Raw genomic sequence first — 12,715 nt, 5'->3', positions numbered from 1 at the left:
GTGGCGCCGGATCCGGTAAGTAAGTCCCTTCGGCTGCTCCCTTGTTTGCACTCGGGGTCGCCACAGCAAATCCAAGGTGGATCTGCATGTTGAACTGGCACAGGTTTTACGCCGGATGTCCTTCCTGATGCAACTCCACATTACATGGAGAAATGTGGCAGGGGTGGGATTTGAACCCGGAACCTTCTGCACTGAAACCAAGTGCATTAACCACTTGGCCACCACACACACATATATATATATATATATATATATATATATATATATATATATATATATATATATATATATATATATATATATATATATATATATATATATATTTTTTTTTTTTTTTTTCCCCAGAGTTCATTATTATCCAAAGTGAAATTTGACTTAGTATTTTAACAAAATGGACAGGGTGGGACTTTAGTGGAAAACACCAACATGTGGGATCACCAATACATAAACCAATAAAGAGCAGAAATCCAGGACTGATGTACAGTATATTTGGAAAGTATTCACAGAGCTTCACTTTTTCCACATTTTGTTATGTTACAGCCTTATTCCAAATGGAGTAAATTCAAATTCTACTCACAACACCCCATAATGACAACATGAAAAAGTTTTTTTTTATTTTGCAAATTTATAAAAAAATAAAAACATATAACATATATAACATAACTATTCATACCCTTTGCGAAATACTTTGTTGATGTACCTTTGACAGCAATTACAGCCTCAAGTCTTGTTGAATATGATGCCACAAGCTTGGCACACCTATCTTTGGGCATTTTTGCCCATTCCTCTTTGCAGCACCTCTCAACTCCATCAGGTTGGATGGGAGTGTCAGTGCACAGCCTTTTTCAGATTTCAGAAATGTTCAATCAGATTCAGCTCTGGGCTCTGGCTGGGCCACTCAAGGACATTCACAGAGTTGTCATAAAGCCACTTCATTGATATCTTGGCTGTGTACTTAGAGTCAATGTCCTGTCACCCCAGTCTGTGCGCTCTGGAGCAGGTTTTCATCCAGGATGTCTCTGTACATTGCTGCATTCATCTTTCCCTCAATCCTGACTAGTCGCCCAGTTCCTGCACAGCATGATGCTGTGGGAACTTGCTTCTGACTGATGGTTTGTTGCTGTGACTCCACTCTGAACTTCACACGGTTGTATACGCTTCTTTTATTTCTGTTTAGCACTCTTCTGGTTATTAATTGTATCTACTCTGAACATTATTTAACAACAGTCCTGTTGTGAATCGCTAGCAGTTAGCATTTGCTACTGGTTAGCTTTCGCTAGCTAAGTCGACCCCTCCCCTCCCCCGTCGTTACTTTTTATAGCTGTTTCTTTTTTACCCTTTTAATACTTCTGTTCATTTTTCAGTCGAACTGCTGTGAATTTTAAGTAATTATTTTACTCCTGTGTAAAATCTTAGAAGCGGCTAGCATTTTCGCTCCCGGTTTAGCTTGCGTTAGCTATTTCGGACCCCCATCATCATTTTTTCATTTCATTTTTTTACACTCCTGTTAGTTAATTAACTGTTTAGTGTATTTTATAGCTGCTACTTTTTTTACCTGTTTAATACCTGTTTAATACTTCTGCTAGTTTTTCAATGTAACTGCTGTGAATTTTAATTCATTTATTTGTGTCAGTGTGAGCCTTAATAGTGGTTAGTTTATCCATTATTGGTTAGCTCGTGTTTGCTTGGCTACATTCTTGAATTTCTTTGTGCAAAAGGTACACTAGTAATTCTACTTTACACCCTCCGTAAATCCTGCATGATGTTGGAAGATAGGGTGGCTCTCTTAGAGAGTCGTGTCCATAAGTTAGAGCAGCTTCTTAGCTCAGTGGAGTTAGATGTTATGGGCACTCCAGATGAGGTTAGTGTTGGGCCGGCTAGTGAGCCCATTAGTATCAGCTTAGAAACTCCGGCTGTGGAGGACAGCTTTCGGACTGTGGCTAGGCGGAGGAAGCCCCGTACGGCTTGGTGCCCGGTTGTGGCACCCTGATCACATTCACCAGTGCGAACTGTGAATCGGTTCTCCCCCTTGGATTTGCCTGATATGAATTCTCTGAGCCCATAAGTGACTTCCACTCCTGTCTCCAGGCCGAAACACCGGACTTTAGTGATAGGGGATTCTATCACCCGCAAAGTCAGGTTACAGACGCCGGCTGACGTTAAATGTATTCCTGGGGCCAGAGCTCCCAACATTGCATCTCATCTTAGGGTGCTGACGCTGCAGAAGGGAAGACAGACAAAGGAACATGACATGAGATACGAGGTCTATTAGAAAAGAAACCAACCTTTTTATTTTTTTCAAAAACTATATGGATTTGAATCACGTGCGATTACATCAGACAAGCTTGAACCCTCGTGCACATGCGTGAGTTTTTTCACGCCTGTCGGTTGCGTCATTCACCTGTGAGCAGGCTTTGAGTGAACACTGGTCCACCCCTCCCATCAGAATTCCTTTGTCTGAGAACTTCCTGAGAGACTGGCGCTTTGCTTGATCAAAATTTTTTCATAAACTGTAAGGCACATCCAAGTGGATACCATTCGAGAAATTCAGAAGGTTTTCGGTGAAAATTTTAATGGCTGATGAGAGATTAAGGAGTGTTACTATCGCTTTAAGGACAGCCCAAGGCGCCAGACGGCGCGACGCGCCCCGAATCGCCGTCGTCAGCTTGTTTCAAGCTGAAAACTTCCAAATTTAGGCCTCTGTTGACCCAGGACGTCGTGAGAGAGCAGAGAAGTTTCAGAAGAGGTCGGGATCATCAGTTCATCCGGACATTCCACTGTTAAAGGAGATTTTGTAATGAAAGACGTGCGGACGGATTCGCGCTCATCGCACGGCGCCACAGAAAAACATCTCCATGTTGATAGCCATTCATAAGATTCAGGCAGTTTTCGATGGCTTTCAGTCGAGTGAGTATCCGAGAAATTGTTTAACAGCTGGGCATGTTCAAACTTGTCCTGTGAGACTTCCAACGGATGTGTTTTGCAGCAACACAGAGGCTTAAATTTGGAAGTTTTCAGCTCGAAACGGCTGACGATGGCAGCTCGGGGCGCGGCGCGCCGTCCAGCGACGTGGGCTGTCCTTAAAGCGATAGTAACACTCCTTAATCTCTCATCAGCCATTAAAATTTTCACCGAAAACCATCTGAATTTCTCGAATGGTGTCCACTTGGATGTGCCTTACAGTTTCTGAAAAAATTTTGATCAAGCAAAGCGCCAGTCTCTCAGGAAGTTCTCAGACAAAGGAATTCCGACGGGAGGGGTGGACCAGTGCTCACTCAAAGCCTGCCCACAGGCGCATGACGCAACCGACAGTCGTGAAAAAACTCATTCATGCGCACAAGGGTTCAAGCTTGTCTGACGTCACGACGCGTTGGCGCAATCACACGTGATTCAAATCCATATAGTTTTTGAAAAAAATAATAAGGTCGGATACTTTTCTAATAGACCTCGTATAGTCACATAGTTATTCACGTTGGCACCAATGATATCAGGATGAAGCACTCAGAGGTCACAAAAATGGACATAGAGAGGACTTGTGACCTTGCCAGAAAGATGTGTTGGCATCGATTAATAGTCTCTGGTCCCCTCCCCTCCCGGGGTACTGATGAGGCGTTTAGCAGGCTGACATTGTTAAATAGGTGGCTGGTGCAGTTTTGTAGACAGCAAGGCTTTAGCTTTATTGATAACTGGCCTTCGTTCTGGGGCCGCCGTGGCTTGCTGATGCCGGACGGCCTCCACCCTACTGGGGAAGGCGCCGCTATCTTGTCTGTGAACATAGATAGAGCTCTACAGGGAGGGTAACATTAGGAATCTACAGCAGGCCACGGAGCAGGTGATTAGAGACCCTGCAAGGCTTATGACAAATGTGGGTGTGGAATCCATTAGCTTAACAGGGAATTTAGTGCAGAAAATCCACTATGGTGATAGTGCAGTTTATTTGCCAGGGAGGGAATTTCAACAAGCTGAGACTGTGGCCTGCTTCCGTAGTTGTGTCCATAAAAATCATAGAGGGATATGCTTTCCAAACTTAATACCCATTACTATATTGGATGATGTTGAAATTGAGGATGGCCCAGTGGTTGTTCCAGCAATAGCAAAGATTTTGTGTCTGCTACCTACAACGCGCGTGGAATGTCTCAAACCTAAACCTACTTCTAGGCATCTTATATATGCTACTCTGGAACCACCCCTAAAGCCAAACAGTTCAACTGTCAACCTCACTGAGGTCCTTAGACTGGGTCTCATTAACATAAGATCACTGTCCTCAAAATCACTGTTGATCAATGATCTAATTATTGATCATCACTTAGATATGATTGGGCTATGTAGCTTAAACCTACAGCTGTCCTCCCCTTAAATGAGGCCTGCCCACCAGCATATACATTTAGTCACGTCCCTCGTGATGCAAAGCAAGGCGGGGGTGTTGCTCTTATTTATAAATGTAGGTTTAGCTTATTAGCTGTTGGGGATTACAAATATAACTTGTTTGAGCATCTGATTCTCCGCTCTGCTCAGGATATTACACATTGCCAAGGTCAGAAGAATAAAAATCAGTCGTATTACTTTGTCACTGTATATAGGCCTCCTGGCCCATATTCTGAATTCTTAGATGAATTTGGTGCGTTCATCTCTAACTTGTCAACTAGTGTAGATAACATTCTGATCATTGGTGACTTTAACATTCATATAAATAAGCCTTCTGATCCCCTCTGCAAATCATTTATGGAAATTGTGGATGCATTAGGATTTTAGCAATGCATTCAGGATTCGATGCACATTAGTGGAAATACCCTTGATCTGGTTCTCGCACGTGGTATTGCTGTCACGAATATTGACATCATGCCTCTTACATCAGTGGTGTCTGATCACTCACTTATTAAGTTTACAGTTTCGCTGCCGTGTTTAGTGGAACAACAACCTTATGTATCATTACGGCGATGCATCAACTCCTCAACTAAGACTGAACTCGAACCTAGACTGCCTGATGTCTTAGCTTCACATTTGACAAATACCCAGTCAATAGACAGACTTGTGGATAGTTTAAACTCAGTGCTCAAAACTACACTCGACATGATTTCACCACCTGTGTTAAAAACGCACTCCCCCAAATCACAGTCACCTTGCTTCAATGATTATCTGCATGACCTCAAGCATGAAGCAAGAGGTCTAGAACGGAAATGGCGTCATTCATAATTAGAAGTATTTCACCTTGCGTGGCGTGATGCTATCTTATGCCACGTTCACACCGGGCGCGACGCGAGCGACAGCAGCAACAGGTTGCCATGTAATCCCTATGGAACGATGCATTTTGGCGCCAAGTCACAGCGCAATGCGATGGACGTGAATGAAGCAACGCAAGTGAAGCGATTTTGAGCGATTGGCGCATTTGTGGCACGATATTGTCGCATCACGTCGCGTTGCCCTCCTCCCCAAGTTGAAAAATCTGAACTTGTTCGTCTCGTCGCGCCATGATGACCAATCAGGGACTGAATATGTAGTGACGTGGAGATGTCTGGAGTTTGACTGAAGATGTGAACATGTCCTTTCTCTGGTAGCAGCCTGTGAGCAGGACTTATGTCTCTTTTGTCCTTTATTTCACAATTATGACAGAGTTTTTGGAGTGAGCAGCAGCCCCACAGCAGCGAGGAGCAGAGTTTCTTTCTTTTTTTTTTACGTGCGTGCGCGAGCAAATCATCCATGGAGATTATTTTACTTATTAACTACACAGATGTATAATAAAACAAATGGTGACTGGTTTCTAAACACAATTATGACAGAGTTTTTGGAGCGAGCAGCAGCCCTGCAGGAGGGGGAGCGGAGTTTTTTCTTTTTCTCTTTTCTTACGTGCGCGCGCGAGCGAATCGTCTGTGGAGAATATTTTATTAATTAACTACACAGATGTATAATAAAACAAATGGTGACTGGTTTCTAAACACAATTATGACAGAGTTTTTTTGGGGGAAAAGCAAGCTGCAGCAAGCAGCGGAGTTTCTTTTTTTTTATTGTTTCCATGTGCGCGTGTGAACAGGACAGAAGGTCCTCAAACTGGGCCCCGCAGAGGTGGAAGAACCTCTGCGCTGAAAGCGGCCATCATCCAGATGCAGCTCCTGCAGCAAATAATGAAACTCCCTGTATTGGGAGCTTTCCACAACAACTCGCTCCGTGTGATCAAGATCCATCATGTTAACTTGACTGACAACCGGAGCCGGCGAGCGGAATGGAAGCTCCTCCTATTTGATGACGCACCGGGGTGAATTTTCGCAGCAAAAGCAGAGCGACACACCGGGCGAAGGAGGCGCATCCATTGCCACGTGACCCCCAAGAATTTGTGGAATCTGATCGCGCCCGGTGTGAACGCAGCATTAGACTATAAGCATGCATTATTGGCTGCAAAGCGGACCTACTACTCTGATTTGATCAACAAATACAAGCATAACTCAAAGTTTTTCTTCGACATGGTGGCAACACTTATGCATGGACAACCACCTGTCGTTCGCTCTCCTTTTACAGCACAAGATTTCCTGGATTACTTTGGGAAGAAAATAGAAGACATCAGCTTAAACATTAACCCGGCATGCCTTAACCCAGCCACTACACCAGCCACTATTGAGATGGGCGCCACTACTGAGGTATTACCTAGATTTACAGAATTTGATAGTATCTCACTAGGCATGCTGACAAAACTCATAATGTCAACAAAAAGCACAACCTGTTTATTTGATCCTGTACCAACAAAACTGTTTAAGGAGCTGTGGCCCACTCTTGGGCCGACTGTGCTGGAAACGATTAATCTTCCTTTAACTTCTGGATCTGTTCCTAAATGTTTCAAATCTGCAGTGATTAAACCATTACTTAAGAAACCTAATCTTGACCCTAGTGTATTGAAAAACTATTGGCCAATATCAAATCTATCATTTTTCTCTAAAATTCTGGAAAAGTGGTGTCACGGCAGCTGGTAGACTATCTTACTGAGAATAATCTCTTTGAGCCACTGCAGTTAAACTATCATTCCACAGAGAAGGCTCGCACTAAAGTGATGAATGATCTTCTGCTTACAATGGATTCGGACACCACTACGGTTCTGTTGCTGTTAGAGCTCACTATTGCATTTGATACAGTGGTCCATCATATTCTACTTGATAGGCTGGAAAATCATTTTGGGATTACTGGGAGTGCCCTTGCATGGTTGACGTCATACTTGACCAGTCGTTCTCACTGTGTTTTGTACAGTAACACTACCTCTAACCTTAGTGACATGAAATTTGGGGTTCCACAGGGGTCTGTCTTAGGCCCCCTGCTTTTCTCCCTTTATATAGCACCCCTTGGACACATATTGCGGCGTTTTGGGATTACCTTTCACTGCTATGCAGATGATACTCAGTTATGCATGCCAATAACTGCTGGTAATCTCGTTCACATAAAATCCTTAGAAGATTGCCTTGCAGCAGTGAGAAGTTGGATGTCTAGAAACTTCCTACTTTTAAACTCTGATAAGACTGAAATGATGGTCCTTGGTCCAGTGAGACATCGGCATCAATTTGACCAGTTAATGCTCAGCCTCGGCTCGTGTGTCATACATCACACTGACAAAGTGAGGAACCTTGGGGTAATTTTTGATCCTTCGTTGTCCTTTGGCCTCCACATTAGAAATATTACTAGGACTGCTTTCTTACACCTGCAAAATATAGCGAAAATTCGTCCCATCCTGTCTATGGCTGATGCTGAGACCCTGATCCATGCATTTATCTCTTCTAGACTGGACTACTGCAATGTTCTATTTTCTGGTTTACCGCAGTCTAGCATTAGGGGTCTCCAATTGGTTCAGAATGCTGCAGCCAGACTTTTGACACGAAGCAGAAAGTGCAACCACATTACATCCATTTTGGCATCCCTTCACTGGCTTCCTGTCCCAGTGAGATCAGATTTTAAGGTTCTGGTACTAACCTATAAAATTATTCATGGACTGGCACCTCCCTACCTAACTGACCTAATTAAACCTTATGTACCGGCCCGGGCTTTACGTTCTCAGGGTGCAGGACTACTTTGTGTCCCTAAGATGAATAAGAAGTCTGTGGGTCACAGAGCTTTCTCTTATCGTGCCCCTGTTCTGTGGAATGATCTCCCTGCGTCAATAAAACAGTCAGATTCTGTGGAGATTTTCAAGTCCAGACTTAAGACGCACTTATTTTCCCTTTCATATGGCTAGCATACTGGTACAGTTTTGTTTTATGCTTTTTACTCTTTTAATTCATTTATTAGCAATTGGAGCGGGCTGCGGCCTGAACTTTACCTAAATTCTGGGTCTTTTAGTGAAGTTTAGGGCTAGTGGCCGGTGATCACCTTAGTATTTCTCTGTTTTTCTTGTTGTTTAATGCTGGCAAGTTATACAGTATTTTTGTCTTTCTGATGCCTGATTCTGTATTTTCTCTCTGTTTAAGGTGCAGCTCCATGCAGAGATGGGAGTTGTATTCGTGTTGGCGATCCTCCTGTCCTGTGCGTCAATAGCATTTCTTGCATATTCGTCCGTGAATTGTTCTGTGAATTGTTCTGTAATTTATGTTTGTAGCATGGCCCAAGCGGAGGGTCACCCCTTTGAGTCTGGTCTGCTTGAGGTTTCTTCCTCAGAGGGAGTTTTTCCTTACCACTGTTGCTCTGGGGGTTGGTAAGGTTAGACCTTACCTGTGTGAAGTGCTTTGAAGCAACTCTGTTGTGATTTGGCTCTATATAAATAAAAATAAATTGAAATTGAAATTGATGCTGCCACCACCATGCTTCACTGTAGGGATGGTGCCTGGTTTCCTCCAAACATGACACCTGGCATTCATGCCAAAGAGTTCAATCTTTGTCTCATCAGACCAGAGAATTTTGTTTCTCATGGTCTGAGAGTCCTTCAGGTGCCTTTTGGCAAACTCCAGACAGGCTGCCATGTGTCTTTTACTAAGGAGTGGCTTCTGTCTGGCCACTCTACCATACAGGCCTGATTGGTGGATTGCTGCAGAGATATTTGTCCTTCTGGAAGGTTTTCCTCTCTCCACAGAGGAATGCTGGAGCTCTGACAGAGTGACCATCAGGTTCTTGGTCACCTCCCTGACTAAGGTTCTTCTCCTCCAGTTGCTCAGTTTAGACAGGCAGCCAGCTCTGGGAAGAGTCGTGGTGGATCCGAACGTCTTCCATTTACGGATGATGGAGGTCACTGTGCTTATTGGGGCCTTCAAAGCAGTAGAAATTATTCTGTACCCTTCCCCAGATTTGTACCTCAAGACAGCCCTTTCTCAGAGGTCTACAGAAGATCTGTCTCCCTTCTTCCTCCATTTGTGGCATTGCCAACATACAGAGCTTTCCAGTATTTTGCACCTGTTTCTTGATGAGATTCTTTGAGCGTCAGTGCACACTTCCCACTGAGTTGCTCTGATCCGAAATGGCAACACCCCCTTGCCGGGACACGTTTCAGTGCGACTGTGCACTCTAGTACTTATATAGGGCTCTGTGGGTAGATCCAAACTTCTCCCATTTACAGATGATGGAAGCAGAAATGTTTCTGTACCCTTCCCCAGAATTGTGCCTTGAGACAATCCTGTCTTGGAGGTCTACAGACAATTCCTTTGGCTTCATGTTTGGTTTGTGCTCTGACATGCACTGTCAACTATGGGGCCTTATATGTAGACAGGTGTGTACCTTTCCAAATCATGTTGAATGAACTGAATTTATCCCAGGTTGACTCCAATTAAGCTGTAGAACCATCTCAAGGATAATAAGTGTAAACAGGATGCACCTGAGCTCAGTTTTGAGTTTCATAGCAAAGGCCATGAATACGTATGTACATGTGATTTGTATAATTTTGCAAAAATCTCAAAACAGTTTTTCACATTGTCATTATGGGGTATTGTGTGTTGAATTTTGAGAGGCAATAAATGAATTTCATCCATTTTGGAATAAGGCTGTAACATAACAAAAGGTAGGAAAGGTGAAGCGCTGTGAATACTTTCCAGATACACCGCAGTTTGACATCTTGTTAGGGATGCTCCTCTGTATACCTTGGTTGTTTCAAGTAGTTATATAAGTTACTTCTATCAGTTGTAACTAGTCTGATTGGTCTTGTCTGACCTCTGAAATAAACAATGCATTTTCACCAAGAGAACCACTGCTCACTGGATGTGACTTTTTCAGGCCATTCTTTGTAGATCCTAGAGATGGTTGTGTATGAAAACAGTAGATCAGCAATTTCTGAAATACTCAAACTAGACTGCGTGACAGCAAGCCGTTTGCTGATGCTTAGTTTGACTTCCAGCAGATCCTCTTACACTTGTCTAAATGCCTAAATGCATTGAGCTTCTGCCACTTGGTTCCTTAAATCGTCAGTTAAACGGGTGTACCTAATGAATTGGCCAGTGCACGTATCATCACATATCTGCTATGAAACCTCTTGTTTTGTGAAATCACAGGTAATTCCAAAGATGACAGCAGGCATTGCCTCAGAAGTGGATCACATACTGGGCAATCGTCCTCACAGTAAAAGGGACTACCACCACTAGGATGGGCTCGTCGTTAGGAACTATGCTCTCAAAGCTTGTCAAAGCTTACATCTCACAGCCATGGCACAGCTAATGTGTGCCCAACTTTGCTCCTGTGCGTGTATGACTGGGTGTGTCTGTGTGTGTGTGAGAGAGACTGTGCAACGTGTTCTGCTTGGGTCCTCCTATGTTTGAAGATGAACCAGTACATTTATCTTCAAGTGAAGTACACAATAAAGCATGCATGTTGCAGCCACTTATCCAGTTCGCTGTCTGAACACCACTTAGAGCATCCAACATACAGTAGTATTTCTGGTTTGGAAATCTCCTCTATTGACAAGGAAATCTGCAGATTATTACAAATTGGTGTGGGGGTTAGATACCTGGACAAAGTTACTTCTCTCCATAAGGACATGCAGTTAAGGTGGGTTTTTTTTTGTGTGACGGGTGTTAATTTTTCCTTAAAAAAACAATTTATTGGCATTTTTTGTTCACTGCTGCAGTGGCAGATGAGACACAATTTAAAAAGATGAATTTTATCATGCTGTTTCCTGTTTTCCAAAAATATGGCATAATAAACCTTCTTAATGTGTGGGAAATTTTTCAGTAATGATGTGTGCAATTGGAACTGGTGTCAGCAGACTGGATGGTGTGCTAATCCCCTCCCATTAAAGCTGGGCCTGACCTGTCAACACGATGAGCAGCTTCAGTAAAGGGATGGAAAGAAATTGTGCACTCACAAACCCAAGAGAACTAATTAATGATAATTGATTATAAGTCATCTGTACTGACTGTTATACATTTTCTTTGACAAGCCTCTCTGTCAAAATGATTTTTTTGTTTGTTTGTTTGTTTTATTGTTTTAATTTTATCAGTTGTGACATAATATAGTGTACTTTTCCTACGAGCAGGTGTTCTGTTAGTTCTTATTATGTCTGATTTGTTTCATTGGGGTTTGTGTTGGGGTTGTCCAAAGATTAGGAAATAGTCCTCCTAAAGTGAGTTTAGAATTTCACAGTCAAGCAGTTAATGAAGAGATAAAGTGAACCATAAAACCATGTGGAATCCTGTCGTTGTTACACCTGTAACCACCAACATGCTCTCCCAGCTTCTCTCTAAAGACAGTTTTACATTATGATTTTTTTAAAATTATTATTCAGTTGCATCTGACCTAACTTGTATTTGGATGTTATTCATTAGATTTGTACATACAAATAAAGAGCTTCTAATTATTATTACATTTTTTGCATCTATTGCTAATTTCTATTCCTGTTGTTTTCTCATTTTTACCCCAGTATTATAAACTAAATAAAACTGGTAGACTTGTTTGCTATTAAATTTTAAAACCAATTGAAGCCATTGATTTTTGCTATTTGTGTTGTGAAAAGTGAAGGAACACGGACCCACAACAGGGGGCGCAAATGAACGGACAATGGAATAAGCCAAATATAACAATTTAATGTTGTGAATGTGCACAACAGAGCAACAGACAACACAATTGAGATCACCAGTCAAATAAGTTACGCTGGTGTGTGAGCAGGCTCGGGGATAGAAGATTCCTGTCCAGAAAAGAGCCGGATCCCACACGCCTTCCACTCCACCGGACCTGAAGCAATCCTGGAGCCGCCAAGCACTGGGTCCCCAGGTGGCCACTGCGTCCGGCTGTCAGAAAGAACAGACAGGTGATGGTGGGTGTATGAACACCCAGCAAACAGTTCAACACAAAGGTGAAAGCACCTCCACCTCTCAATCACGGAGTTTGTACAGATCCTGCAAACTCAGATTACTGTCAGTACGTACAGAAGTAAAAACGTTACAACTGTATAAATCAAAGGCTGAGATGTTTACTTCATGGTAGACGATTTCTCGGCAGTGAGGTGAAGATGCTGCCCAGCTCTTATGGAGGTGTGGATGATGATGATGAGTGACAGCTGGTGTTGTAGATGAGTGACAGCTGCCACTCCCGGTGCTCCGGCGCCCTCACGTGCCTGAAGCCCACACTTCAGGCAGGATGCCCTCTGGTGGTGGGCCAGCAGTACCTCCTCTTCAGTGGCCCACACAACAGGACCCCCCCCCTCAACAGGCGCCTCCTGGCGCCCGACCAGGTTTGTCCGGATGTCCGCCGGGTAGAATTCAGCCAGAGGGCCGGGTCCAGGATGAAGCTCCTCTTCACCGAGGAGCGCTCTTCGGGTCCATAACCCTCC

The 12,715-nt window shown here is 43.3% G+C and overlaps 1 protein-coding gene across 2 annotated transcripts in view; it reads left to right on the top strand.

Moving 5' to 3' along the window:
- The window catches only part of kcnab1b (potassium voltage-gated channel, shaker-related subfamily, beta member 1 b), a 154,366-nt gene extending 142,611 nt beyond the window's left edge, over nt 1-11,755 (top strand). For both annotated transcript variants that reach the window (XM_034183008.1, XM_034183007.1), the window contains exon 14: nt 10,443-11,755. In XM_034183008.1, the coding sequence (XP_034038899.1) occupies nt 10,443-10,532 (90 nt within the window). In that variant the 3' untranslated portion in view covers nt 10,533-11,755. The remainder of the gene's footprint in view (nt 1-10,442) is intronic.
- The last annotated feature ends 960 nt before the right edge of the window (nt 11,756-12,715 follow it).

This window comes from Thalassophryne amazonica, chromosome 12 (assembly GCF_902500255.1).
Source record: "Thalassophryne amazonica chromosome 12, fThaAma1.1, whole genome shotgun sequence".
In the NCBI taxonomy this organism is placed as follows: domain Eukaryota; kingdom Metazoa; phylum Chordata; class Actinopteri; order Batrachoidiformes; family Batrachoididae; genus Thalassophryne; species Thalassophryne amazonica.
The sequence above is the reverse complement of the archived record's forward strand: the minus strand, read 5'-3'. Positions and strand labels throughout refer to the sequence as shown.